The sequence below is a fragment of the Lepisosteus oculatus genome, chromosome 4, assembly GCF_040954835.1.
Source record: "Lepisosteus oculatus isolate fLepOcu1 chromosome 4, fLepOcu1.hap2, whole genome shotgun sequence".
NCBI classification, from domain to species: domain Eukaryota; kingdom Metazoa; phylum Chordata; class Actinopteri; order Semionotiformes; family Lepisosteidae; genus Lepisosteus; species Lepisosteus oculatus.
The window spans coordinates 7,580,055-7,604,815 of NC_090699.1; the positions used below are offsets into that span (position 1 = coordinate 7,580,055).

The window sequence follows — 24,761 nt, forward strand, 5'->3', positions numbered from 1 at the left end:
AGCTGTTGCCTATTCTCACAGAACAGGTTACTATTAAATTCATTTCTTAACATGGAACAACTCCATTGCGGTCAAATAAGCATGCAATTTGTTAAACGAAGTAATGTTGAGACTACAGCCGAAGTATTTTTCATACCTCAAGGTCTAGGGTTCTCCCAACTAAACAGAACACATACTTAATACATTAGAACGATCAATAGCTTATTACTAATCTTTTAAAACAGGAGGACTATAAGGAGCTAGATTGGGGCTTCCCAGCACCAGAGATGGCAGATTGTAATGTATAATATTTTCCTATTAATCACACTTTTTTATATTAAACTCACCGCTTTAGAGATGGTACTTCCGCTAGAGTTTCAATGTTAAATGTAATTCTTAATGACATCTTAATTTCTTCACAGCTTCCACGCATCCAAGTGCACCAAAGGTGATGATTACTCCACCACTCTTGCCAAACGATGGAAAAGCCACCTCCATCACCTTGTCGTGCCTAATCACGGATTTTTATCCGAACAAAATAACTATAACATGGGAGGAGAATGGACTCCAGTCAAATCGGGGAAAGCAATCTGAGCCTGTCAAAATAGGGAGAGAAACGTACACTGCAATCAGCCAGTTAGATGTTCCACACCAACACTGGCAAAACAACTCTGTGTACACCTGCAAGGCCACCCACAACAGCATAGTGCGGACTGACAACATTAGCATGTGCACAGGTGGGTTCTCCTTGATCCAATGCAATGCATTATACTTTTAATTATTCTCTCAATTTAAAACCTCTTTCACAACCTGCTTGACAAAAATAACTGTAATTGGACTGAATGGTCACCTTTAGTTTGGTTTAAATTTATAATGAAAAACCCTGTGGAGCACCCAAATCATGAAAGAAGACACAGAAATGTAAACTTGATATATAGTGTGTTCTCTTCTCTTCCAGTGCCTCGGAGTTCTCCTAGGAACGCAGAAGTGTTTCTTATTGGACCATCGATCCAAGACATTTCTCAGGGAAAACAACTCACTGCCACATGTCTGGTGATTGGCTACAACCTACAAGAATTTTCCATTACCTGGAAGATTGATGGGAAAACACCCACCAAAGGGATAAGGACAGAAACTACAGTCAACACCAATGGCACAGAGACAATGAAAAGCTTTCTGGAGTTGACTGGAAACACATGGAACCAAGGCAAGCCTGTCTCATGTGAAGTGAAGCACCCTTGCCAACAAAAGCTACAGAATGCAGAAGCCAGAAAAACAGGTAGAGTTGTCTTATTACTCTTTTCATTAATTATCAATAACATCATGACAATGATGTTTACAGTAAAACATCTGTAAAAGCTTCTATTTCTTGTCTTCTACAAAGAACGGAAAATTCCCTTTTGAAATGTGACAGTATGTGAGCTGCACATAAAGTTGTAAAGTGCACACTATGATTAAAAAAGAGTCTTCAGACATGTGAAGAGGCTCTAGAGAAATCTTTACTTTTTTTTTTAGATTGTTTGTCAAGATCCTAAGGGGATGTCTTTTGAAAGTTCTAGTAAAAGAGGTAGAAATTTCAAACTTCTGCTGAGGTGGTGTTTTAGCAAACTCTTTGTTAACATCAGCACTACACCTTATGTGAACTGCAACAAAACAAACAATAATTAACAAATATTTGGCATTACACACCTATCTTCACTTCCAGATCCCAGGCCACCCACAGTGGAGGTGAGAAGGTCTCTCCGAGATGACCTGGGAGCAGACACAGCAGAGCTGGAGTGTCTCCTCACTGGTTTCTTTCCAAGTGACATCTATGTGAAGTGGCAAGTAGATAACAGAGATGTGCCCAATGACCAGTACACGAACGAGCCCGTTACCAGTGATGGAGGAAAGACCAATTTCTCAATGGTCAGCAGAATATTCATCCAGAGAAATAAGTGGCCAAATCTGAAATCCTACAAGTGTGTATTTAACCAAGGCAATGGAGAAAGGAAGTTTCCAGAAAATGATAAAGTTCTTACTGGTAAGAGTATGAACCTTTTGATTTGCAATTTTTTTTCCATTCATGAATGTTATTGTGAGTGAGTGTCCTATCAAACCATAGCCTTTCGACACTCTGACTCCTCTGGGATATAGATGGTGGTTAACGTATTACTAAAATCAAACTACAAAACATCCCCTAGAACAACTCCCACATGGTATTTGGCAAAATATATAATTTATATATAATACATAATATAGGGAATTATCACTTAGCTGAAGGAGAAATCAGGTGCATGGTGGCGCAGTGGTTTGCATTACTGCTTGCAGTGTTGGAGCCCTGTGTTCAATGCCAGACCTGGGGTGCTATCTGCTGTCTGAGGTTGATGTCCTCCCTCTGTTAACAGATTTTCTCCAGGTGCTCTAGTTTCCTCCCACAGTAAAAAGACATACTGGTAGGTTAACTGGCACCTGGGAAAACTGGCCTTGGTGTAAGAGTGGGTGAAGACTCCCACAAAATAATTTCTATACATAAGTGTTTCATTCAGCCAGCTCCACAACTGAGGACAGCAGAGAAACACTGAATCTGCTTTGGTAGAATACAAAGAATAAAGAACAACAGCTCATTTTAGAAATTAGAGTGAAAACGTCTAAGAACTTAAACTTACTGAAATATGGAAGCATTTAATTATTTGAAAAAAAAAAGTTTGAATATTATATGGACATATAAATAGAATTTGATATCTCATTAAAAAAGATAATTGGCCTAGTCAATACAACACCATGAATTAAACTTATGTGCACAGCTGTGATATTCTGAAACATGCTTTGTGCCTCTTTTGAGATTGTGTACATTGATCTCAGTCCTAAAGCCTGAAAGATGCATCATCCTATCAACTGACTGTACCTGAAATACCAAAGATATTGTTGCAAAGATACAAACTGCTCTACCACTAAATTAGCAACATTATCTGTATCCCACCATTATCAAACACACATTTGGGAAAGCCATTCCATGGGTTAAGATTGAAACAATATGTTCTCCTTTGTAAAGGTCTTGCAAGTGCACCCACAGTCAAACTCCTGCTATCCCCAAGTGAAAGCCAATCTGAGAAAAGCCCCCTGCATCTGGTGTGTTCTGCATCTGGGTTCAGTCCAACAATCAAGTGGCGTAGTCAAGATCAACCGAAGAGGAGCACAACTGAGAGAAGAGCAAGAGGATCAGATGGTCGCTTCAGTGTAACTAGTGAGCTGGAGGTACCCAAGAGCGAGTGGAACAGAGGAGATGTTTTCCAGTGTGAAGTGGAGGACCCATTTCTTCTGCACACCAGGAAAGAAAACATCAGTAAATGTTCAGGTATGGGCAGTATCACTTCTGTCAAGAATCTCATGATATACAGTTGATTTAAATCTACAATGTAACAATTTACTCAAAAAACAAACAAAAACATCACAACTGCTTGGGCAGTTTCCAATATCTGCTTCAGTATCACGGAGCTCCAAGTCTAGGCAAACAGGGCAATCCATCATGTCCATAAATTCTTTAAAACATTATCTTCAACTCTGTCTGACAAAAGTAACTGTAATGGGAATGAATGCTCACTATTAGTTCGATTTAACCTTTAATAATGAAAAACCCTGTGGAGCACCCAATCACGAAAGAAGACACAGAAATGTAAACTTGATACATAGCGTGTTCTCTTCTCTTCCAGTGCTTCAAAGTTCTCCTAGGAATGCAGCAGTGTTTCTCATTGGACCATCGATCCAAGACATTTCTGAGGGAAAACAACTCACTGCCACATGTCTGGTGATTGGCTACAACCTACAGGAACTTTCCATTACCTGGAAGATTGATGGGAAAACACACACCAAAGGGATAAGGACAGAAACTACAGTCAACACCAATAACACAGAGACAATGAAAAGCTTTCTGGAGTTGACAGGAAACACATGGAACCAAGGCAAGCCTGTCTCATGTGAAGTGAAGCACCCTTGCCAACAAATGCCACAGACAGCAGAAACCAGAAGAACAACAGGTAGAGTTGTCCTTTTCTCTTTTTACTAATTATCGATATCAACATGACAATTATGATTACAGTAAAACATCTGTAAAAGCTTCTGTTTTTTTCTTCTGCAAAGAACTTAAAATACCCTGTTGAAATGCTACAGTGTGAGCTGCAAATGAAGTTGTAAAGTCCACACTATAATTAAGTCCTCAGACATCGGAAGATGCTCTAGAGAAATCTTTGTTTTTTAGACTGCTTGTCAAGATCTTAAGGGGATGTCTTTAGAAACTTTGTCTTTTAGTGAAGCTAGATTTCTTGTGAACTAGAAATGTTTACCTTCTGCTGAGGTGGTGTTTTAGCAAACTCTTTGTTAACATCAGCTCTAAACCTTAAGTAAACTGAAACAAAATAAAACAATAATTAAACATCTGGCAATACACATTATCTTCACTTCCAGATCCCAGGCCACCCACAGTGGAGGTGAGAAGGTCTCTCCGAGATGACCTGGGAGCAGACACAGCAGAGCTGGAGTGCCTCCTCACTGGTTTCTTTCCAAGCGACATCTATGTGAAGTGGCAAGTAGATAACAGAGATGTGCCCAATGACCAGTACACAAACGAGCCCGTTACCAGTGATGGAGGAAAGACCAATTTCTCAATGGTCAGCAGAATATTCATCCAGAGAAATAAGTGGCCAAATCTGAAATCCTACAAGTGTGTATTTAACCAAGGCAATGGAGAAAGGAAGTTTCCCGAAAATGATAAAGTTCTTACTGGTAAGAGTATGAACCTTTTGATTTGCAATTTTTTTTCCATTCATGCATGTAATTGTGAGTGAGTGTCCTATCAAACCATAGCCTTTCGACACTCTGACTCCTCTGGGATATAGATGGTGGTTAACGTATTACTAAAATCAAACTACAAAACATCCCCTAGAACAACTCCCACATGGTATTTGGCAAAATATATAATTTATATATAATACATAATATAGGGAATTATCACTTAGCTGAAGGAGAAATCAGGTGCATGGTGGCGCAGTGGTTTGCATTACTGCTTGCAGTGTTGGAGCCCTGTGTTCAATGCGAGACCTGGGGTGCTATCTGCTGTCTGAGGTTGATGTCCTCCCTCTGTTAACACAGATGTTCTCCAGGTGCTCTAGTTTCCTCCCACAGTAAAAAGACATACTGGTAGGTTAACTGGCACCTGGGAGAACTGGCCTTGGTGTAAGAGTGGGTGAAGATTCCCACAAAATAATTTCTATACATAAGTGTTTCATTCAGCCAGCTCCACAACTGAGGACAGCAGAGAAACACTGAATCTGCTTTGGTAGAATACAAAGAATAAAGAACAACAGCTCATTTTAGAAATGAGAGTGAAAACGTCTAAGAACTTAAACTTACTGAAATATGGAAGCATTTAATTATTTGAAAAAAAAAGTTTGAATATTATATGGACAAATAAATAGAATTTGATATCTCATTAAAAAGGATAATTGGCCTAGTCAATACAACACCATGAATTAAACTTATGTGCACAGCTGTGATATTCTGAAACATGCTTTGTGCCTCTTTTGAGATTGTGTACATTGATCTCAGTCCTAAAGCCTGAAAGATGCATCATCCTATCAACTGACTGTACCTGAAATACCAAAGATATTGTTGCAAAGATACAAACTGCTCTACCACTAAATTAGCAACATTATCTGTATCCCACCATTATCAAACACACATTTGGGAAAGCCATTCCATGGGTTAAGATTGAAACAATATGTTCTCCTTTGTAAAGGTCTTGCAAGTGCACCCACAGTCAAACTCCTGCTATCCCCAAGTGAAAGCCAATCTGAGAAAAGCCCCCTGCATCTGGTGTGTTCTGCATCTGGGTTCAGTCCAACAATCAAGTGGCGTAGTCAAGATCAACCGAAGAGGAGCACAACTGAGAGAAGAGCAAGAGGATCAGATGGTCGCTTCAGTGTAACTAGTGAGCTGGAGGTACCCAAGAGCGAGTGGAACAGAGGAGATGTTTTCCAGTGTGAAGTGGAGGACCCATTTCTTCTGCACACCAGGAAAGAAAACATCAGTAAATGTTCAGGTATGGGCAGTATCACTTCTGTCAGGAATCTCATGATATACAGTTGATTTAAATCTACAATGTAACAATTTACTCAAAAAACAAACAAAAACATCACAACTGCTTGGGCAGTTTCCAATATCTGCTTCAGTATCACGGAGCTCCAAGTATAGGCAAACAGGGCAATCCATCATGTCCATAAATTCTTTAAAACATTATCTTCAACTCTGTCTGACAAAAGTAACTGTAATGGGAATGAATGCTCACTATTAGTTCGATTTAACCTTTAATAATGATAAACCCTGTGGAGCACCCAATCACGAAAGAAGACACAGAAATGTAAACTTGATACATAGCGTGTTCTCTTCTCTTCCAGTGCTTCAGAGTTCTCCTAGGAATGCAGCAGTGTTTCTCATTGGACCATCGATCCAAGATATTTCTGAGGGAAAACAACTCACTGCCACATGTCTGGTGATTGGCTACAACCTACACGAATTTTCCATTACCTGGAAGATTGATGGGAAAACACCCACCAAAGGGATAAGGACAGAAACTACAGTCAACACCAATGGCACAGAGACAATGAAAAGCTTTCTGGGGTTGACAGGAAACACATGGAACCAAGGCAAGCCTGTCTCATGTGAAGTGAAGCATCCTTGTCTCCAAAAGCCACAGACAGCAGAAACCAGAAGAACAACAGGTAGAGTTGTCCTTTTCTCTTTTTACTAATTATCGATATCAACATGACAATTATGATTACAGTAAAACATCTGTAAAAGCTTCTGTTTTTGTCTTCTGCAAAGAACTTAAAATACCCTTTTGAAATGCGACAGTGTGTGAGCTGCAAATGAAGCTGTAAAGTCCACACTATAATTAAGTCCTCAGACATCGGAAGATGCTCTAGAGAAATCTTTGTTTTTTAGACTGCTTGTCAAGATCTTAAGGGGATGTCTTTAGAAACTTTGTCTTTTAGTGAAGCTAGATTTCTTGTGAACTAGAAATGTTTACCTTCTGCTGAGGTGGTGTTTTAGCAAACTCTTTGTTAACATCAGCACTAAATCTTAACTGAAACAACATAAATATTTGGTATTACACATCTATCTTCACTTCCAGATCCCAGGCCACCCACAGTGGAGGTGAGAAGGTCTCTCCGAGATGACCTGGAAGCAGACACAGCAGAGCTGGAGTGTCTCCTCACTGGTTTCTTTCCAAGAGACATCTATGTGAAGTGGCAAGTAGATAACAGAGATGTGCCCAATGACCAGTACACGAACGAGCCCGTTACCAGTGATGGAGGAAAGACCAATTTCTCAATGGTCAGCAGAATATTCATCCAGAAAAATAAGTGGCCAAATCTGAAATCCTACAAATGTGTATTTAACCAAGGCAATGGAGAAAGGAAGTTTCCAGAAAATGACAAAGTGCTTACTGGTAAGAGTATGAACCTTTTGATTTGTATTTTTTTGCCTTTCATACTTATAATTGTGAGTGAGTGTAAGATGAGCACATCTGAACTTTCACAGTAGCGAACACCATAGCTTTTCAACACTGTGACTCAATGGTTTCTCAATGGTCAGCAGAATCTTAATCCAGAAAAATGAGTGGCCAAATCTGAAACCTTACAACTGTGTAGTTAACCAAGGCAATGGAGCCAAGAAATTTCCAGATAATTCAATCCTCACTCGTTAAGAGAATATTCCTTTCAGTTTGGTTTCATGGGTTTTCTGATCATATTTGTGTGCTAGCACCACTTTCTCTTTTGACAGTTCTATAAGAGCTTGACTCCACTTGGCCCTAGATACAGTATAACTGAATACAGCCCCACAAGAATACCAGGAAATAATTCTCAAATAAAATTTGGTGATAATTTGGTGAAATTACATGCAATCTGATTCATTTCACCTGTATGAGAAACACTTAACAAGACAATTTTTAATTTCTGTACATCTGTGTTTCCTGCACTATGTGCTTATATTGGAGTAAATACAGTACATGAACATACTACATCTTCCTTCAGATGATGAGTCATAAGGTTGTCTTAGGAATTAGTGACAAAAAGCCAAAGAGTCTAACCTTGTAGACCTCTCAATACTTAAATTGCTACTGTGATAATACGAAATGTTACAAAATGGGACATTAAGATTTCATTGTTTTAAAAACCATATTTTGAAATTGACATAAGCGGGTCAAGAAAACTGAATGAATTTAATTGTACAGCCATTTGATTTTATAAACGTGTTTCATGCTTTCTTCTTGGATTGTGGAAATTCACCTCGCTTCTCCAGACTGCAAGCATCCAGCATCTGTTGTGAAATCAAAAGATCTATAGCAAATATATAAAGAACACAGCTTTTTAAAAAAACATAATTTGGTTAATTATCTGAATCCTGCTTTTATCAAGAACACAATTTTGAAAGCCATTCCATGCGATTAGAGTAAAACAATATGTTATCCTTTTTTAAGCTCTTATAGGTACACCCACAATCAAACTCCTGCTATCCCCAAGTGAAAGCTTTACTAAGGACAACTCCCAGTATTTGGTCTGCTCTGTGTCTGGGTTCAGTCCAACAATCAAGTGGCATAGTCAAAATCAGCTGAAGAGGAGCACAACCGAGAGAAGAGCGATGGGATCAGATGGTCGCTTCAGTGTAACTAGTGAGCTGGAGGTACCCAAGAGTGAGTGGAACAGAGGAGATGTTTTCCAGTGTGAAGTGGAGGACCCATTTCTTCTGCACACCAGGAAAGAAAACATCAGTAAATGTTCAGGTATGGGCAGTATCTCTTCTGTCAAGAATCTCATGATATACAGTTGATTTAAATCTACAATGTAACCACTTACTCAAAAAACAAACAAAAACATCACAACTGCTTGGGCAGTTTCCAATATCAGCTTCAGTATCACGGAGCTCCAAGTCTAGGCAAACAGGGCAATCCATCATGTCCATAAATTCTTTAAAAAATTATCTTCAACTCTGTCTGACAAAAGTAACTGTAATGGGAATGAATGCTCACTATTAGTTCGATTTAACCTTTAATAATGAAAAACCCTGTGGAGCACCCAATCACGAAAGAAGACACAGAAATGTAAACTTGATACATAGCGTGTTCTCTTCTCTTCCAGTGCTTCAGAGTTCTCCTAGGAATGCAGCAGTGTTTCTCATTGGACCATCGATCCAAGATATTTCTGAGGGAAAACAACTCACTGCCACATGTCTGGTGATTGGCTACAACCTACACGAATTTTCCATTACCTGGAAGATTGATGGGAAAACACCCACCAAAGGGATAAGGACAGAAACTACAGTCAACACCAATGGCACAGAGACAATGAAAAGCTTTCTGGGGTTGACAGGAAACACATGGAACCAAGGCAAGCCTGTCTCATGTGAAGTGAAGCACCCTTGTCTCCAAAAGCCACAGACAGCAGAAACCAGAAGAACAACAGGTAGAGTTGTCCTTTTCTCTTTTTACTAATTATCAATATCAACATGACAATTATGATTACAGTAAAACATCTGTAAAAGCTTCTGTTTTTGTCTTCTGCAAAGAACTTAAAATACCCTTTTGAAATGCGACAGTGTGTGAGCTGCAAATGAAGCTGTAAAGTCCACACTATAATTAAGTCCTCAGACATCGGAAGATGCTCTAGAGAAATCTTTGTTTTTTAGACTGCTTGTCAAGATCTTAAGGGGATGTCTTTAGAAACTTTGTCTTTTAGCGAAGCTAGATTTCTTGTGAACTAGAAATGTTTACCTTCTGCTGAGGTGGTGTTTTAGCAAACTCTTTGTTAACATCAGCACTTAATCTTAACTGAAACAAAATAAATATTTGGTATTACACATCTATCTTCACTTCCAGATCCCAGGCCACCCACAGTGGAGGTGAGAAGGTCTCTCCGAGATGACCTGGGAGCAGACACAGCAGAGCTGGAGTGCCTCCTCACTGGTTTCTTTCCAAGAGACATCTATGTGAAGTGGCAAGTAGATAACAGAGATGTGCCCAATGACCAGTACACGAACGAGCCCGTTACCAGTGATGGAGGAAAAACCAATTTCTCAATGGTCAGCAGAATATTCATCCAGAGAAATAAGTGGCCAAATCTGAAATCCTACAAATGTGTATTTAACCAAGGCAATGGAGAAAGGAAGTTTCCAGAAAATGACAAAGTGCTTACTGGTAAGAGTATGAACCTTTTGATTTGTATTTTTTTTGCCTTTCATACTTATAATTGTGAGTGAGCGTCAGATAAGCACATCTGAACTTTCACAGTAGCGAACACCATAGCTTTCAACACTCTGACTCAATGGTTTCTCAATGGTCAGCAGAATCTTAATCCAGAAAAATGAGTGGCCAAATCTGAAACCTTACAACTGTGTAGTTAACCAAGGCAATGGAGCCAAAAAAATTTCCAGATAATTCAATTCTCACTCGTAAGAGAATGTTCCTTTCAGTTTGGTTTCATGGGTTTTCTGATCATATTTGTGTGCTAGCACCACTTTCTCTTTTGACAGTTCTATAAGAGCTTGACTCCACCTGGTCATAGATACAGTATAACTGAATACAGCCCCACAAGAATGCCAGGAAATAATTCTCAAATAAAATTTGGTGATAATTTAGTGAAATTACATGTAATCTGATTCATTTCACCTGTATGAGAAACACTTAACAAGACAATTTTTAATTTCTGTACATCCGTGTTTCGTACACTACGTGCTTATATTGGAGTAAATACAGTACATGAACATACTACATCTTCCTTCATATGATGAGTCATAAGGTTGGCTTAGGAATTAGTGACAAAAAGCCAAAGAGTCTAACCTTGTAGACCTCTCAATACTTAAATTGCTACTGTGATAATACGAAATATTACAAAAATGGGACATTAAGATTTCATTGTTTTAAAAAACATATTTTGAAATTGACATAAGCGGGTCAAGAAAACTGAATGAATTTAATTGTACAGCCATTTGATTTTATAAACGTGTTTCATGCTTTCTTCTTGGATTGTGGAAATTCACCTCGCTTCTCCAGACTGCAAGCATCCAGCATCTGTTGTGAAATCAAAAGATCTATAGCAAATATATAAAGAACACAGCTTTTTTTAAACACATAATTTGGTTAATTATCTGAATCCTGCTTTTTTCAAGCACACAATTTTGAAAGCCATTCCATGTGATTAGACTGAAACAATATGTTATCCTTTTTTAAGCTCTTATAGGTACACCCACAATCAAACTCCTGCTATCCCCAAGTGAAAGCTTTACTAAGGACAACTCCCAGTATTTGGTCTGCTCTGTGTCTGGGTTCAGTCCAACAATCAAGTGGCATAGTCAAAATCAACTGAAGAGGAGCACAACCGAGAGAAGAGCGATGGGATCAGATGGTCGCTTCAGTGTAACTAGTGAGCTGGAGGTACCCAAGAGCGAGTGGAACAGAGGAGATGTTTTCCAGTGTGAAGTGGAGGACCCATTTCTTCTTGAAGTCAGGAAAGAGAACATCAGTAAATGTTCAGGTATGGGCAGTATCACTTCTGGCAGGAGTTTCATGATTCAGCTATACATTTATTTTTGATAAATTTATCAAAATTTACGATTTTATGGATCAAACCAATCAAGGCTACTTTCACACTACACATAAAATGTTTAAAAAATCATATTAGAGCAAGCAAACACCCTGACCCTGTATTGGATAAGGCAGTTAAACAATTGCTGGATGATATGGCTTCTATTGCCTGGAAGGGAGAAGGCAGCTACCAAAATGCTGTATATATAAGGGAATGAAGCTAACACTGACAATGCAACTGAACTGTGGCCATGGATACCTGTACAAATCCTGAGTTGCATTTCAATCCAACAAGTCTTTGGCAAACAGCATCAAGTTGCAAACATCGCTACATGTCTAAGCTCTTCTAAAAAAATCGGGTAATTGATGAACTAGCAGTGTGGCTTCTTTTAATACTAGTGACCTCTCGGTGCACCCCTTTAATTGTCATTAAAAACCAATCCATAAAAAATAATTGCATCTGACAAGAAGAGAGATGGATCCTGAATTATTGGTTAAAATTTTGACTTAATTAGCTGTTAAAACAGTTATATTCCTTTTACCAGTCTAAGAAATTCTAACTCAGTTTACAGGACTAGGTGTTTTACTACCATCCACTTCAGGTTAGCAGACACTATCGGCTGCAGTGTTGGTAGATACAGAAGTAATCAGGGTAGCAGCTTGATCAAGAGGAGAAAAGTCTTAACATTAGGTAACACCACACCATATTCCACTCATGTTAATTCACTAAGATCTCCACAGTATTCCACCTCAACTGAAGTGGAGGTTGGCAGGAGTGAAACATGTTGTTATGTTTTTTCCCCACCAAAGTTACTTTTCTTTATTACATGAAGATAATACCTTTTGCATTGAGGTTTACCTTAAGGAAAAAAAAAGTTATACAAAAGCATCAGACAGCATTTTTAAGAAATCAAAGCTTTCTTTGGTCTTCTCCATAATTTATCATCTTCTTCCAGTTTTCCGGAACACCCCCGTGAAGGCAGAGGTATTCATCTCCGGACCCTCATTTCGGGAGAGTTCTCAGCAGAAAGACTTGACCGTTACGTGTCTGGTGATTGGCTACAACTTGAAGGACTTCTCCATCAGCTGGACAGTCAGCGGATCCCTCAGCACCAGGAGTGGCGAGACACAACCGGTGGTCAATACCAATGGGACAGAGTCCATGAAAAGCTCTTTGAGGGTGAAGGCAGAAGAATGGAACACATACAAGGAAATCACTTGTGAAGTGAGCCACCCTTGTTCAGACCAGACACAGAAACTGCAAATTGCAAAATTCAAAGGTAAGAGATCTACAATCACTTTAGAAAAAGACATTTACCCAATATCCACAAGACAAACTGAGCACCACTGTACTTTCATTCATCTATAATCCATAGATATGACAAGGTCTATATGCTGTCATCTTCCTAAGAGGATGTGAATGACTAAATATTACAATTTTGGACTTACTCCTTTTCCATGTTTTGGTATTTTTTGTAAATAGGAAAAACATTGTAACCCATCAACTATGCACCAATATCCTAGTGCTTAAATAATGAACATTTCTACAGAGGCAGGCTAGTGGCTTTCATCTGTAATTAAAAAAAACAATATGCATGTCTAGTCAAAACTAGTCAACTCTATTAGTCCTTTTAAGAAGCTCAATGTTATTTCATTAATAAAGTAGAAATTCATGACTTACAGGGTCTCCTCTTCTGGAACATTACCTGACCTTTAGCATCATAAAACTGAAAACTTTAAGCCCATGGTTCTCAAATGCGGAGCGCCCCCAGGTGGTACGCCAAATGACCCTGGAAATTTGTAGTGTGTACAGAAAAATTGGGATGGGTTTTCATTTTCTATTTTAATAAAATTAGTTTATGTGTCAAATTCACAGCCTACGCACTAAATCTTAACTGAAACAAAATAAATATTTGGTATTACACATCTATCTTCACTTCCAGATCCCAGGCCAGTGTGTCAAATTCACAGCGTACGTACTTAGCTACATTGATTCAGCCCGCACTAATACTGTACTTGAGTGGACACAAGAGCTACTGTGTAATTCTATACCATTGCATAAGAATGCATGCTATGAGCGCAAGTGACCGTTTGTATTAAAAGAAGTGATCTTTAGCAAATAGTAAGGTAGGAGAACGTGCGTGATTTTGGAGAACTGCCAATCTTGTAAGCACAGGAAAGCGTGATAGATAACAGAAAAGGACTGTTCTACGTTAACTTAAGAAAAAGACACCGAGCATCTCTGCGTTTTGCTCTCAACCGCATGAAATAAAAACTTCTTTTAACTTCTGAGATGGAGTCCTGACTGTCTTTGAAGGGGAAACGGGGAAACAAATTCTCCAACGGCTCCACATTCGCCGACAGAACAATCGATCGAAAATGAATAATTCGCAAAAAATCCGGGATAATGTCATGGCTGAAAGGATTAGACGCCAAGAATACCGATCTTTCTGTTCTGCAAGCCGCTACCAACAAGAACTACAGGAGAGCACATCTCATGAATGAATTTATCGAAGAGAATGGCATCGACTGGAAAAAAGGTGTCTGAAATTGTACAGACGGCGCTAGAGCGATGACAAGCCGACAGTGGTGTAGTTGCACGAATTAGAGAGGTTGCTCCAGATATGAAGTGGACACACTGCAGCATCCAGGCAAGGCTTTGGCAGTCAAGAAGATGCCTGAATTTAAAATCAGTGTTGGACTCGGCTGTCAAAGTTGTGAATTGTATCAAGGCTCGACCAATGAATTCACATCTGTTCAGTGTGCTTTGTAATGAAACCGGCAGCAAGCATGTGCAGCTCTTGCTAAATACTGAAGTGAGATGGTTATCAAGGGGCAAAGTGCTCAGAAGGCTCTTTTAACGGTTCTCCCAGGTACAGATGTTTTTACATGACCAGCAACCTCCCTTGGCAAGTCCATTTGATGATCCAGTGTGGCTGGTAAAATTAGTCTACCTGGCTGATATATTCACACGTTTGAATGAGCTGAATATGGGACTGCAGGGGCTCTCTTTAACAATTTTTGATGTGTCTGACAAGATCACTGCTATGAAGAAAAAACTGAAGCTTTCTGTTAAAATCAACGCTAGCGATGTCTCTTCTTTCCCAACTTTGGAGAACTATCTGCGCACATATGGTAGGGCACTTGATGCTGCTGTTCGACGTGATTGCAGAGCACCTCTTGTCATTGGAAGAACAGTTGTCAGAGTATTTTCCAGTTGAGGCCACACCAGAGTGGATCAGGAATCCCTTTACTGTTTATGTTGTAGGAATACGCAAGGATCTGACCTGTGCTGCACAAAAGAAGTTGCTCGAGATATCAGCTGAGGCGACTTTGATCTCAGAATTGAAACAACGGTCACCGTTGGATTTCTGGATCCAAAGACAAAGTGAATACCCAGCCCTCTCATTAAAGGCTGTGCGGTTCTCGATGCCTTTTGCCACTACCAACCTTTGTGAGGCTTCTCTGCTCTCGCTGCAAACAAGACAAAGTACCGCAACAAAATAGATGCTGAGCCAGATCTGCGTTTGAAACTCACCGTGATGGCAAGGCTTTGCTTGATTAAACAGGCTCACCCCTCTCACTGAAATGGTAAATGCTCAGTGCTATTTTCATTATGCGTGTGTGTGTGCGCGCTCATGTTGGTCATCGAGATTTTCTGTGGTTTCTATGAGAAGATGACTTGTAGTTGGTACTTGGATGCTTTGGTTTGATCAGGGGTGGTACTTGGTCCGAAACAATCAAGCACCACTGCTTTAAGCAACAGAATGGGGTTATCCTGAACACTCTTGATGAAAGCATATACATTAAATGTGCACAAATGCTTCAATTTATGTTTCAGATCCCAGACGGCCTACGATTCAGATCTTTGAACCTTCTGAATCTGACCTGCAAAATTCAGACAAGGCCATTCTTGTGTGTCTGGTATCTGGGTTCTTCCCAGCTGAGATCTTTGTGAAGTGGAAACTGAACGGTACAGAGCTCTCGACATCTCTGTACACCAACAGCCCTGCAACAAAAGATCCCCAGCACAACACGTACTCCATGGACAGCAAACTTCAAATCCCCAAGTCCGAATGGTATAAAGGCTTGTACGCTTGTGACGTCTCGCACGAGTCTTCATCAAAGCCGATTGTGGGCTCTGTCGACAATGTATTTGGTGAGCAAAGTTCTAAAATGTATTAGATGAATAAAGTTCTTCTACCTGCTTCAGTCTAGGAGGAATTAAAACAAAACTGAAATCTAATGGCTCTCCAGCTGAGAACATATTCCAGTTTTTTTAGTTCTATGTAGACTGACAGTGTGCAATTCCCTACCAAAAGTAAAGCAATCTATCACCGAAATGCCTGTACATAGTTAAATACCTGAATACTATAAATAGTCACAGCATGGATCTATACAGTATATAGAATCAAACACCCAGACCTTCCTGCTGCCTCCTTTAGCAACCCTAACATTGGCAAATGTAAGTACAGTATGATTTGGTGTTTAACACAAATCTTAATCCAAAATGGTGGAGTTAAACTGTGCATCAGAATCCACTATTGCAGTCAGACTCGCAAGATAGAGCCCAAGAAGCTTCAATAACCGAAGCTGAGAGAGTTTTAAATCAAAATTAAGACCAGGAATCTTTCCATGGAGATGTCCTTTTCCCATGAGCTCCAGATCTTACCACCTGCCAACATTTGCTGTTTGTCCCGATACAAATCCCTTGTGTACCGATCTCACTGGGATCTTTTTTTTTTCCTTCCCCCATTTTTCAGCCTCCTTGATTTCGTCTCCTCCGAAAGCAAAAATCCTGCGCTCTTCCAGTGAACTTGTCTGCCTGGTGTACGACTTCAGTCCTAAAGCCATCGACATCACGTGGCTTTTAAACAAGGACCCGGCCCCTCAGAACCACACAAACAGTGAGCCAGCCAGAAGAAGTGATGGGAAATTCACCAGCTGGAGCACTCTTCACATTCCTGATACAGAATGGGCCCCCGGAATGGTTTTCACCTGCAAGATCGTCCATGAAGCCTCCAAAACACATCTCCTGCACAATATTAGCAAGTTAGGTATACTGAATATTTCTGTCTTATCATCAAGATCAGTACACTGTATTCATACTTCAATTCTTCTGCAAGATGTGTACATACTGTATACATTTGTTAGTCTTTTTTTATATAAACAGCCTTAGTTTAAAATGGTCATACAGTACATGTTACAGATTCTCCGCTAAAAACACAAAAAGCAGTCTTTCTGCCTCTGTTTAAGAATGAACTGTGAAACATCTCAAGTATGCCAATAAGCCCATCCCGAGTTTTAAGAAGATTCCGATGCAGATCTTCCAGAAAAAGATATCCAGGGAGTCAAGTGCAACAATAGATCCCTGCTGAACTCTTTTCTTCTGCCTTCTACTGTAAAAAGTAGCAAGCAGGGCTTGAAAATTATTTTGGAAAATGAGAGGGAATTTCCCCTTTAAATGAAGCTCATCAGGGGGATTCCAGCATCTTAGGGTGGGATAATAGACTAATGAAACAAGTGTATCAAAATAATTATACACAACCTGAGCTTCATAAATTCATAAATGTCCTTTTCCTTATTTTTTCTCTTCCTCATTCAAGCTTTCGCCTCTCCATCTACCTCAGGTGTTCTCTGTCTAAACCAAGTACATTATTGTTCCCCTCCGTTCTCTCTCCCCACTGTCTCCCTCAGTTTTACCCTATACTCTCTCTCCTTCTCCTCATTTCGTTCTACTTTATACCTGCCCTGTTGAAATGAAATTGCCCTTCAGGAGGCCCAAGCTCTGAAATAAGTATCAAGTTTGATAGCATCGAGTTTGTTGGTACTATTCAGTGCATTTCTGAAATTTGTTTTAATTGGATTTTGTGCATTGAATCCACATTCACATGAAAAACTTGCAACTGGTATGTCCATGAGTATTTGAAGTACTGCAGCTCCCATTTTAACTGAATCCACCACTATGCTCACTCAGTCTCGCAAAATGTTGAAAGGAAATAAGGCATATGGATCATTGGAGACTATAACGTGAACTCTGACCTCTGCACTCAAAATGGACAAGAAGTGTTTCAGCAGGTTTTCAAGTTTCCCATGACCAGTAAAGCTGAACTCTCCTGTAGACTTTATTGGTTCCAAAACGGTATTTTTCAGAGTCTTGTGGGGTTTTTTCTGTAGATGCTCGCCTTCTTCAGAAGTAGACTATCTTTTCAGCCAACATTACTTTTTGACTTTATTACATAGTTTATTAGCTAGATGTTGAAGGTTTCACGTTTATCGAACGTTAACCGATTCACATTCCGTTTTCGATCTCTATTTGTGACATCACTGTATCATGCAGTAGTGCAGTGCAACATGTTCGGGAAAAAAAATCTGACAGAATCTGCGATGATTGATTTAATCTTATTCTGCTTGGGCTTGCTAATAGATGCACGCGCGGAATTCTCATATTTTAAATGCTGGATTTGCGGGAATAACTAAAATTGTGCGGCATACCCACGATTCAAGAAAAGAAGTTCACTATACTTTGCTTACTGTTTAAGTTTCGGTATTCCAAATTATATAAGTAACTGAACTCTGAATTAAAAAAAAAAAATGTGCCGGATTCAAGTGGAATACAAACTCCGTGTGAGGAAGATAGTTACTGTAATAGTTTAAAGATTTGTTTTCGCATTAGTTCTCTCAGCACCGTCTGACTTTCCGTATTGCTATTTATAAGTCTCCACACATCTTTTCTCCATTTTCTTTCACGAAATTTCACAGAGTTTCACCGAAATGCACGAACGTAATCTGCACACTTGTTTGTACTCGTCTTACACTCAAAGATACTGTGTTACTGATTTAAAGGAATTGGTTTTAACACGATCGATTCGACTACTGGCTCAAACATATAGTCAAAAGTAAGGTTTAGGTATCTTTTTAAAAAATGTCTAAAAAAAGTAACACTTACCCTAGCTAATTTTTCTTCAGTTTGTACCTTTCCTTGAGATCGCAAATTGTAACGTCCAGTAATACGCAACACCCACAACCGCCAGCATTACTACCCACCTAAACTCCCGTTAAACGAGTGGGCGGCTAAAATACCAGGATATTTACGCGAATGCGTATCTGCAGCCTGTAATCGTATTGCTGAGAAACAACCTGCCCTGTGTTCTCTTGTTGGACCAATCAGCAATTTACCTGTTGCTTCTGTGTCTCTGCTGCTTAATTTTTAGTGTGAATTACCGTTGATTTCCATGTTAGTTGCTCTAAATCTAAGGGAATAGTTCAGATTTCTGGCTTCTCCGAGGAGACAGTTCCTAGATTATTGTTGATCATGTTACTGTAAGCAAAGCCAGAATAACTTTTGATAATTATAGAACAGGAGTCGCAGACCCATTCCCTAGAAAGCTTAGCATCCTATGATTGCGTTCCAACCTGGAACAAAATGTTCACTACAATAAAACACTTAGGAGTCAGGCTAGAAGCATACTAATTTTATTGTTCAATGATTCGACCAACAATGTACATAAAGGTGAGAGTAAGAGATTAACATAACCCATAACATAACAGCTCGTATTACCTTGCAAATATTAATTTCTTTTTATTTTCCCCAGAATTGTTATTTTTGTATTTGTTGTGTATTCTGTGTGAATGTTTTTTTCTTCTTTTTCTAGGCAATGCCTCCTTGTGGTGTGACAATTACATTACATATTGATGCATCTATAAGCAAACTGCTATCAGTTTTAATACTGAAATGTGCTTGTTTCCTCCATTGAAGACATCATCAAAGAGCAGGACTACTTCGACGAGACCGCACATATCTTCATCCCCGAGGACGACGTGCAGCAAATTTGGACCACCGCCTATATATTCATCATCCTCTTCCTCATCTCCTTCATCTACAGCAGCATTGTCACCATGGTGAAGGTGTGATCCATCTTAAATGGATTTATATATTTCTGATTTTATTTTTTTTCAAATAAGCCATAATACAATTGTTTCCAAAGAAATCTAAACATCAGTGTTTAAATTGTTGAAATATTGATGTATACTGAACAAATGTTGTTAAAAAAGATAAACACCAATGATTTTATTGCAAATATCTTCATCAGTTTATGTCCTGAAATGTCAACTTATATTGTGTGAGATGGGACAAGAGCTTTTTCTATACAAGTGACACAAATACAAAGTGACACAAATACTTTGTGTCATTGTCTAGCAAGGTTCTATTGTGGTCCAGTACCTTTGGGCTCCAATTGAATTTAATTTATGATCATTTTAAGTAGTTCTTAAATTTAGGATTCTGTTGGAAATTTTCGTAAAGAACCTGTAAAGTTGTTCCAGTCTTCATTGAGTCCCCCAAGAAAGTTTTCTCTGGAGTTCTCTCTAAATTCATTGAGTCTCCCTACACGTTAAAACTGTAAAATCCCCAGACTTTCACATAGAACATCAAGTAAGCACCTTGATCTCGCCAATTGTTTTCTAAGGACTTGGTTTCAAACCTATCCTATAGCTAAAGTGCGTTATTTTGAGCAACTAAAGCTTAAGCTAGCCAATTAAGGATTGCTTACTATTTTTAGTAAGAAGAGATGCAGGTGGGTGTATCAGACAGCTCCCAAAGTTAGTGTGTTTCCTTTTGCCTTAGTCCAGTTGGTCACATTTCAGATAGCACACCTGAGGGAAGGCAATTCTGAAGCTAATTTGTGCAGGTTTTGTATAATAATAATAATAATTAATGAATTGCTTACACTTACATTGGGCTATGCTGGACACTCCACTCAAAGCGCTTTACAGGTAATGGGGACTCCATTATCTTGTATCAGATACAAGACCCATACAACATCGTCAAAGCTGAAGCGCAATTAAATTATAGGCTGTGATTAGTCATTCATCTGGTGCACAACACATACAGAAAAGGCCGAGCTTGAGAACCACTCCCAGGGAGAGTCAAGGAAACTGGAAGCATTATGAGAAAATATGTCCTGCTTTACTGTAAGCAAATCCTAGCAGGAAGGAAGAGAAAGCGACCTCTACTGGTAGGAGGTGGAAATGCCAGTTGTTTGTACTGAATCCTACAGGTTATCCCTTTCGCAAAGATTGTTGGCCTTTTCAATGAGCGAAGCAGGAAAGTAAGAGATGAAACCACTGCATAATCTCCAGTGCTCAGATTCCAAGAAACACAAAACTCCTACAGCCCTGTGAGTCCTGAGAAGGCATGGAATGACTTTGCAGTGTCGTGCCCCCCGCTCCATCCCGCAGCAGCTGGGGGCACGAACCCGGGTCTCCAGCGTAACGCAACAGGGAACCAGCTGCCTGAGCTAGAGGAGACTTTCCTCAACCCAGCCAGCTGAGGTCCCTGCTACGCGTAGTGAGGGCGCTGACGTCACCGTATCCGAACTAGCTCTGCTACATGTGCACAATGATTTCAAATGCCCCTCTAGCAAACCTGATTAAACTTTGCTCTCTTTTTATGTCATGAATCAGGGGGGATTTCTTTAGTTAGTAAGAATTTGTGAGTGATTAAACCAGAACTTTACAAAAAATGTCATGGTGGTTATTTGAAGCAATGTTGATTTTCAAAAACTGTGATTTTAAAAAGTCTTGGAAATGAAACAAAACAAAAGGACACCGACCGGTCTTGGCAAATTTGTCATATTAATGACTGAAATAATGAGCACGTTGATCGCACCCATTCAAAATGTAATATTATAAACTGTCGGTATGTATTTGGAATCTGGTATTTGTTTTCGTTCTTTAATCGCCTTTTTATTTTGCCTGTCTTTCTGCTCTGTTACCACAGGTGAGAAATTAAATTATTCCCCTGAATCCCAGCCACCCAACGGGACTGGCAGCACAATAGAAGCCCCCTGGCACAAACACAACACTTTTCAAAGTCTGTGGGATCTAGAGTCAATGCACCAGTTTCCAAAGCAAGTGGGATCTGCACCGATGTGATGATACGGGTCTTCCGAATAACTCTTTAACAACTCTATCCTCTTCTTTCTGCAGCCTTAACCTGAACCATTTCCCTCACCTGTAGTGGCAAGTCAGAAATTGAGTTCACATAAATTAGCCGAAATGCTCCGAGGAGCAATTTAATTCATGACTCAGTATACTGTAGTTTGAAAAATAAAAAAAGGCACAAATCTCTTCTTAGGGGGAAGCTACAGTATATGGACTGCTGCAACACAACAATTTCCCTTTGGGATCAATACAGTCTTATCTATCTATATGATCTTAAAGAGGTAAAGAACAAGACTGAAGACTGCAGATGAGATGGTGCTACGGTACATGCCGATGAAAAAGCTTAGCTCCATTTCTCATTGTGCTGCACCTAAATCTGGAGGGGAAATAAACGTGGAACAAGCTTACTTAACCTGATTCCTGCTGTCTGTGACTTTTCACTGCAAAACTGGTTGAGAACTACTTATGTAAACCCTTGGTGACAAAACAGTCACCAAATGTCATGTTGCTCCCAAAATGTGTCTCAAATTTAGTTCATCATTCCTTGAAATTCCTCAACCGTCTCTCTCCAGTCTTGGCTCTGGAAAGGGTGTTGGTTCAGACAAGTCAGCATTGACAAATCCATCCCAAGATCCTCTGGGATGAGAAGTTCTACATCAGTGCAGATAATTGTTACTCTCGTTCCAAGCCATTACAGGAAATTGAACCTTTCAATTTATTATTTACTGAATGTATCCTTATATACTTATTTAACTGTGGTGCTGAAGATCGCTCCACTAATTAAGTCTGAACTGGAGCAACGACTTGAAATGCAGAAATGGCGGGTGAACGTTGTGATACCACTATTCCCCACTAGATGACAGTCAAACCCAAATGACTTTACTCCACGAAAAGAGACCCTTTATTTGCCTTTGCTTATAGTATTATAGGAACAAGTAATAGGTTCATTCCATGCTGAAAAGAGAAGAAAGAAAACACAACGTTTGCTCACACCTGAAGAAGGCTTCACGGCTGAAACGTTGTGTTTTCTTTCTTCTCTTTTCAGCAAGGAATAAACCTATTGTTCCTTCGCAGCCTACGCATGCTGACGCAGCTACCCGCCTGAACTATTATAGTATTATATATGAGTAACAAAAACTATTAACTGCATCTTTTAACACAATTGTCTTTTCTGTCGCATTGTGTTTTATTAACAGCATTACAATGTGTTCAAAGAAAATCGAATGGAATAATTTGATTGTTCCACTGGACCAATTTATATTTGCTTACCATGTTTTTTTTTCTATTTTCAATTGCTGATATTGTGTTTTTTTCTATTTTAAGGCGTTAATCTGCATTCAAATAAAAAAACTTAAGTAATCTATTATTAAACTATTATTATCTATTATTAAAACTTAAGTAATCTTTGACTAATCAATTATTAAAATCTTAAAACCGTAGTATATTGTAAACGGAATTGTGGTTTTATGATAACATTGTTATGAATTTTAGAATTAATGCGATTAACAAGATGAGGTCAGTTGCTAATTTGTTCTACCATTTGTTTCTTTCATCAAAATAATAAAAGGTGCGTACTATACTGTGTGGTCTTTTATTATTCCTGTGAATGACCTTGTTCCTTAAATTATTTGTACTGAATGTCTGGTACTCGAATTTTCTACACTTCTGTGTACTTTCTTCAATTACAGTGGGCTCTGACAGATGTACTCATTACATCTCCAAAGACGTAGGTGCCAGTAAATCAACTTCTTCCGCAATTAAATTGTTAAAATTCACGAAAAGGCTTACAATTAAAACGATACACTGATTTTTATGCTATACATTTTACAGTTTCATGTAAATTATACTTCGATGACTGGTTTACTGTACATTACAACAAGAACACTAATGGAAACAACTGAATAAATTCTCCTGCAAACCACACATTCCAAATTACTTCATTAGCAAACTCAATTCAGTCAGAGACGAAGAAGGCGGGCTTGCCGACAGCAACAATAACTCCGGGAACTACAGGGGTGCGGAGAGACCAAGCGCTAAGTGCTGTCGGCTCTCTTGATTAGTCGAGATCGGATCCACGAGATGAGTAGTTGCGCAATACGCGGTGTTTATTACAGGTTATATAACGGCCCATCGCTTAATCGCTGGAATGGCTTCTATGGAGCCATCTGCTTTATTGTTCCAGCAAATCAATTCTTTTCTGCAATATCTTGGAATAAAATCGATCGACTTTTTAAGTCACTGATGTTTCATTTTATATTTTACGGATTGGTTTGTACGCATTACACACGGGGAATACAGATTTCCATGGATTCTAAATTAAATTCCAAACCGGCAGTACACCTGTCTGTTTACGGTGTGCTGCTTAATCAATGTATTGGTAATTAGGCTTATGTTTTATGTTCTTTGTCGTGGCTGGTGAATGCGGTGGAAAGGGATTGAGGTTTTGTTGTCTTTTTCATCAGTTTGTGTCTAATCTGAAAAAAAAACTATTATTATATGCATAGATTTTTTTTTATCTCTACGTATCCTGAGTTGTTTGACTATCTTTCTAACATTGTGAATTTGCATCTTCACCATGCTGATTTTCTCCAATCATGTGGTTTAGTGGTCTGGACCGTGATTGGCCAGTGGCCTGTGCTGATTTGCATATTATCGGCCCTGGATCAGCTTGTGGGCATCAGCTGTGTGAGTTTGAGTCACATTAACAGAGCAAGGAGTTTACACTAGAGGCGGAATAAAAACTCATATCAATATGCTGCTTCCAAGGCTTTAAATACAATTACGTGTTTATAACAGGTCGTTAATAGTGGCTCTGTGGCTAAGGATCTGCGCCTGTGGCCGAAAGGTTGCCGGTTCAAATCCCACAGCTGGCAGAGGAATCCTACTCTGTGGGGCCCCTGAGCAAGGCCCTTAACCCCAACTGCTCCAGGGGCGCTGTACAAAGGCAGACCCTGCACTCTGACCCCAGGCTCTCTCCCTGTCTGTGTGTCTCATGGAGAGCAAGCTGGGGTATGTGAGAAGACAAATTCCTAATGCAAGGAATTGTAAAGGGTTAATAAAGTGATATTATTATTATAGATATAAACGAATAAAGCATTGAAGTTTATTTTTTAATGCTAATAAAAGTTTTTATAGATTACACAAGACCTCAAAGCATCAATCCTACTAAGTAAGTTTGATTCCCTTAAGATTACTGTTAGAGTTATTCAATTGTATTTAA

At 39.3% G+C, this 24,761-nt stretch overlaps 1 protein-coding gene across 3 annotated transcripts; it reads left to right on the forward strand.

The window, feature by feature from the left end:
* Positions 1 to 403: 403 nt before the first annotated feature.
* Positions 404 to 23,120, forward strand: LOC107075937 (uncharacterized). Of its 3 annotated transcripts, XM_069188487.1 has the most exons (18): positions 404 to 716; positions 938 to 1,258; positions 1,685 to 2,002; positions 3,014 to 3,316; positions 3,672 to 3,995; positions 4,423 to 4,740; positions 5,753 to 6,055; positions 6,411 to 6,734; positions 7,148 to 7,465; positions 8,498 to 8,800; positions 9,156 to 9,479; positions 9,893 to 10,210; positions 11,244 to 11,546; positions 12,553 to 12,876; positions 15,438 to 15,755; positions 16,360 to 16,653; positions 19,356 to 19,504; positions 21,378 to 23,120. In XM_069188487.1, exons 1-18 carry the CDS (start codon positions 431 to 433, stop codon positions 21,387 to 21,389), a joined length of 5,160 nt encoding a protein of 1,719 aa, XP_069044588.1. In that variant the 5' UTR covers positions 404 to 430; the 3' UTR covers positions 21,390 to 23,120. The 3 variants fall into 3 exon arrangements, with proteins under 3 accessions (XP_069044588.1, XP_069044589.1, XP_069044590.1); XM_069188488.1 differs by lacking the exon at positions 21,378 to 23,120 and having other exon boundaries at positions 19,356 to 19,510; XM_069188489.1 differs by lacking the exon at positions 21,378 to 23,120 and having other exon boundaries at positions 19,252 to 19,445.
* The last annotated feature ends 1,641 nt before the right edge of the window (positions 23,121 to 24,761 follow it).

Excerpts from the sequence above, each read along its gene's own strand:
- LOC107075937 (XM_069188487.1), top strand. The coding sequence starts at position 431 with ATGATTACTCCACCACTCTTGCCAAACGATGGAAAAGCCACCTCCATC. Across the intron at positions 6,056-6,410 it reads AAACATCAGTAAATGTTCAG|TGCTTCAGAGTTCTCCTAGG; the intron begins GTATGGGCAGTA and ends CTTCTCTTCCAG. Across the intron at positions 6,735-7,147 it reads AGAAACCAGAAGAACAACAG|ATCCCAGGCCACCCACAGTG; the intron begins GTAGAGTTGTCC and ends CTTCACTTCCAG.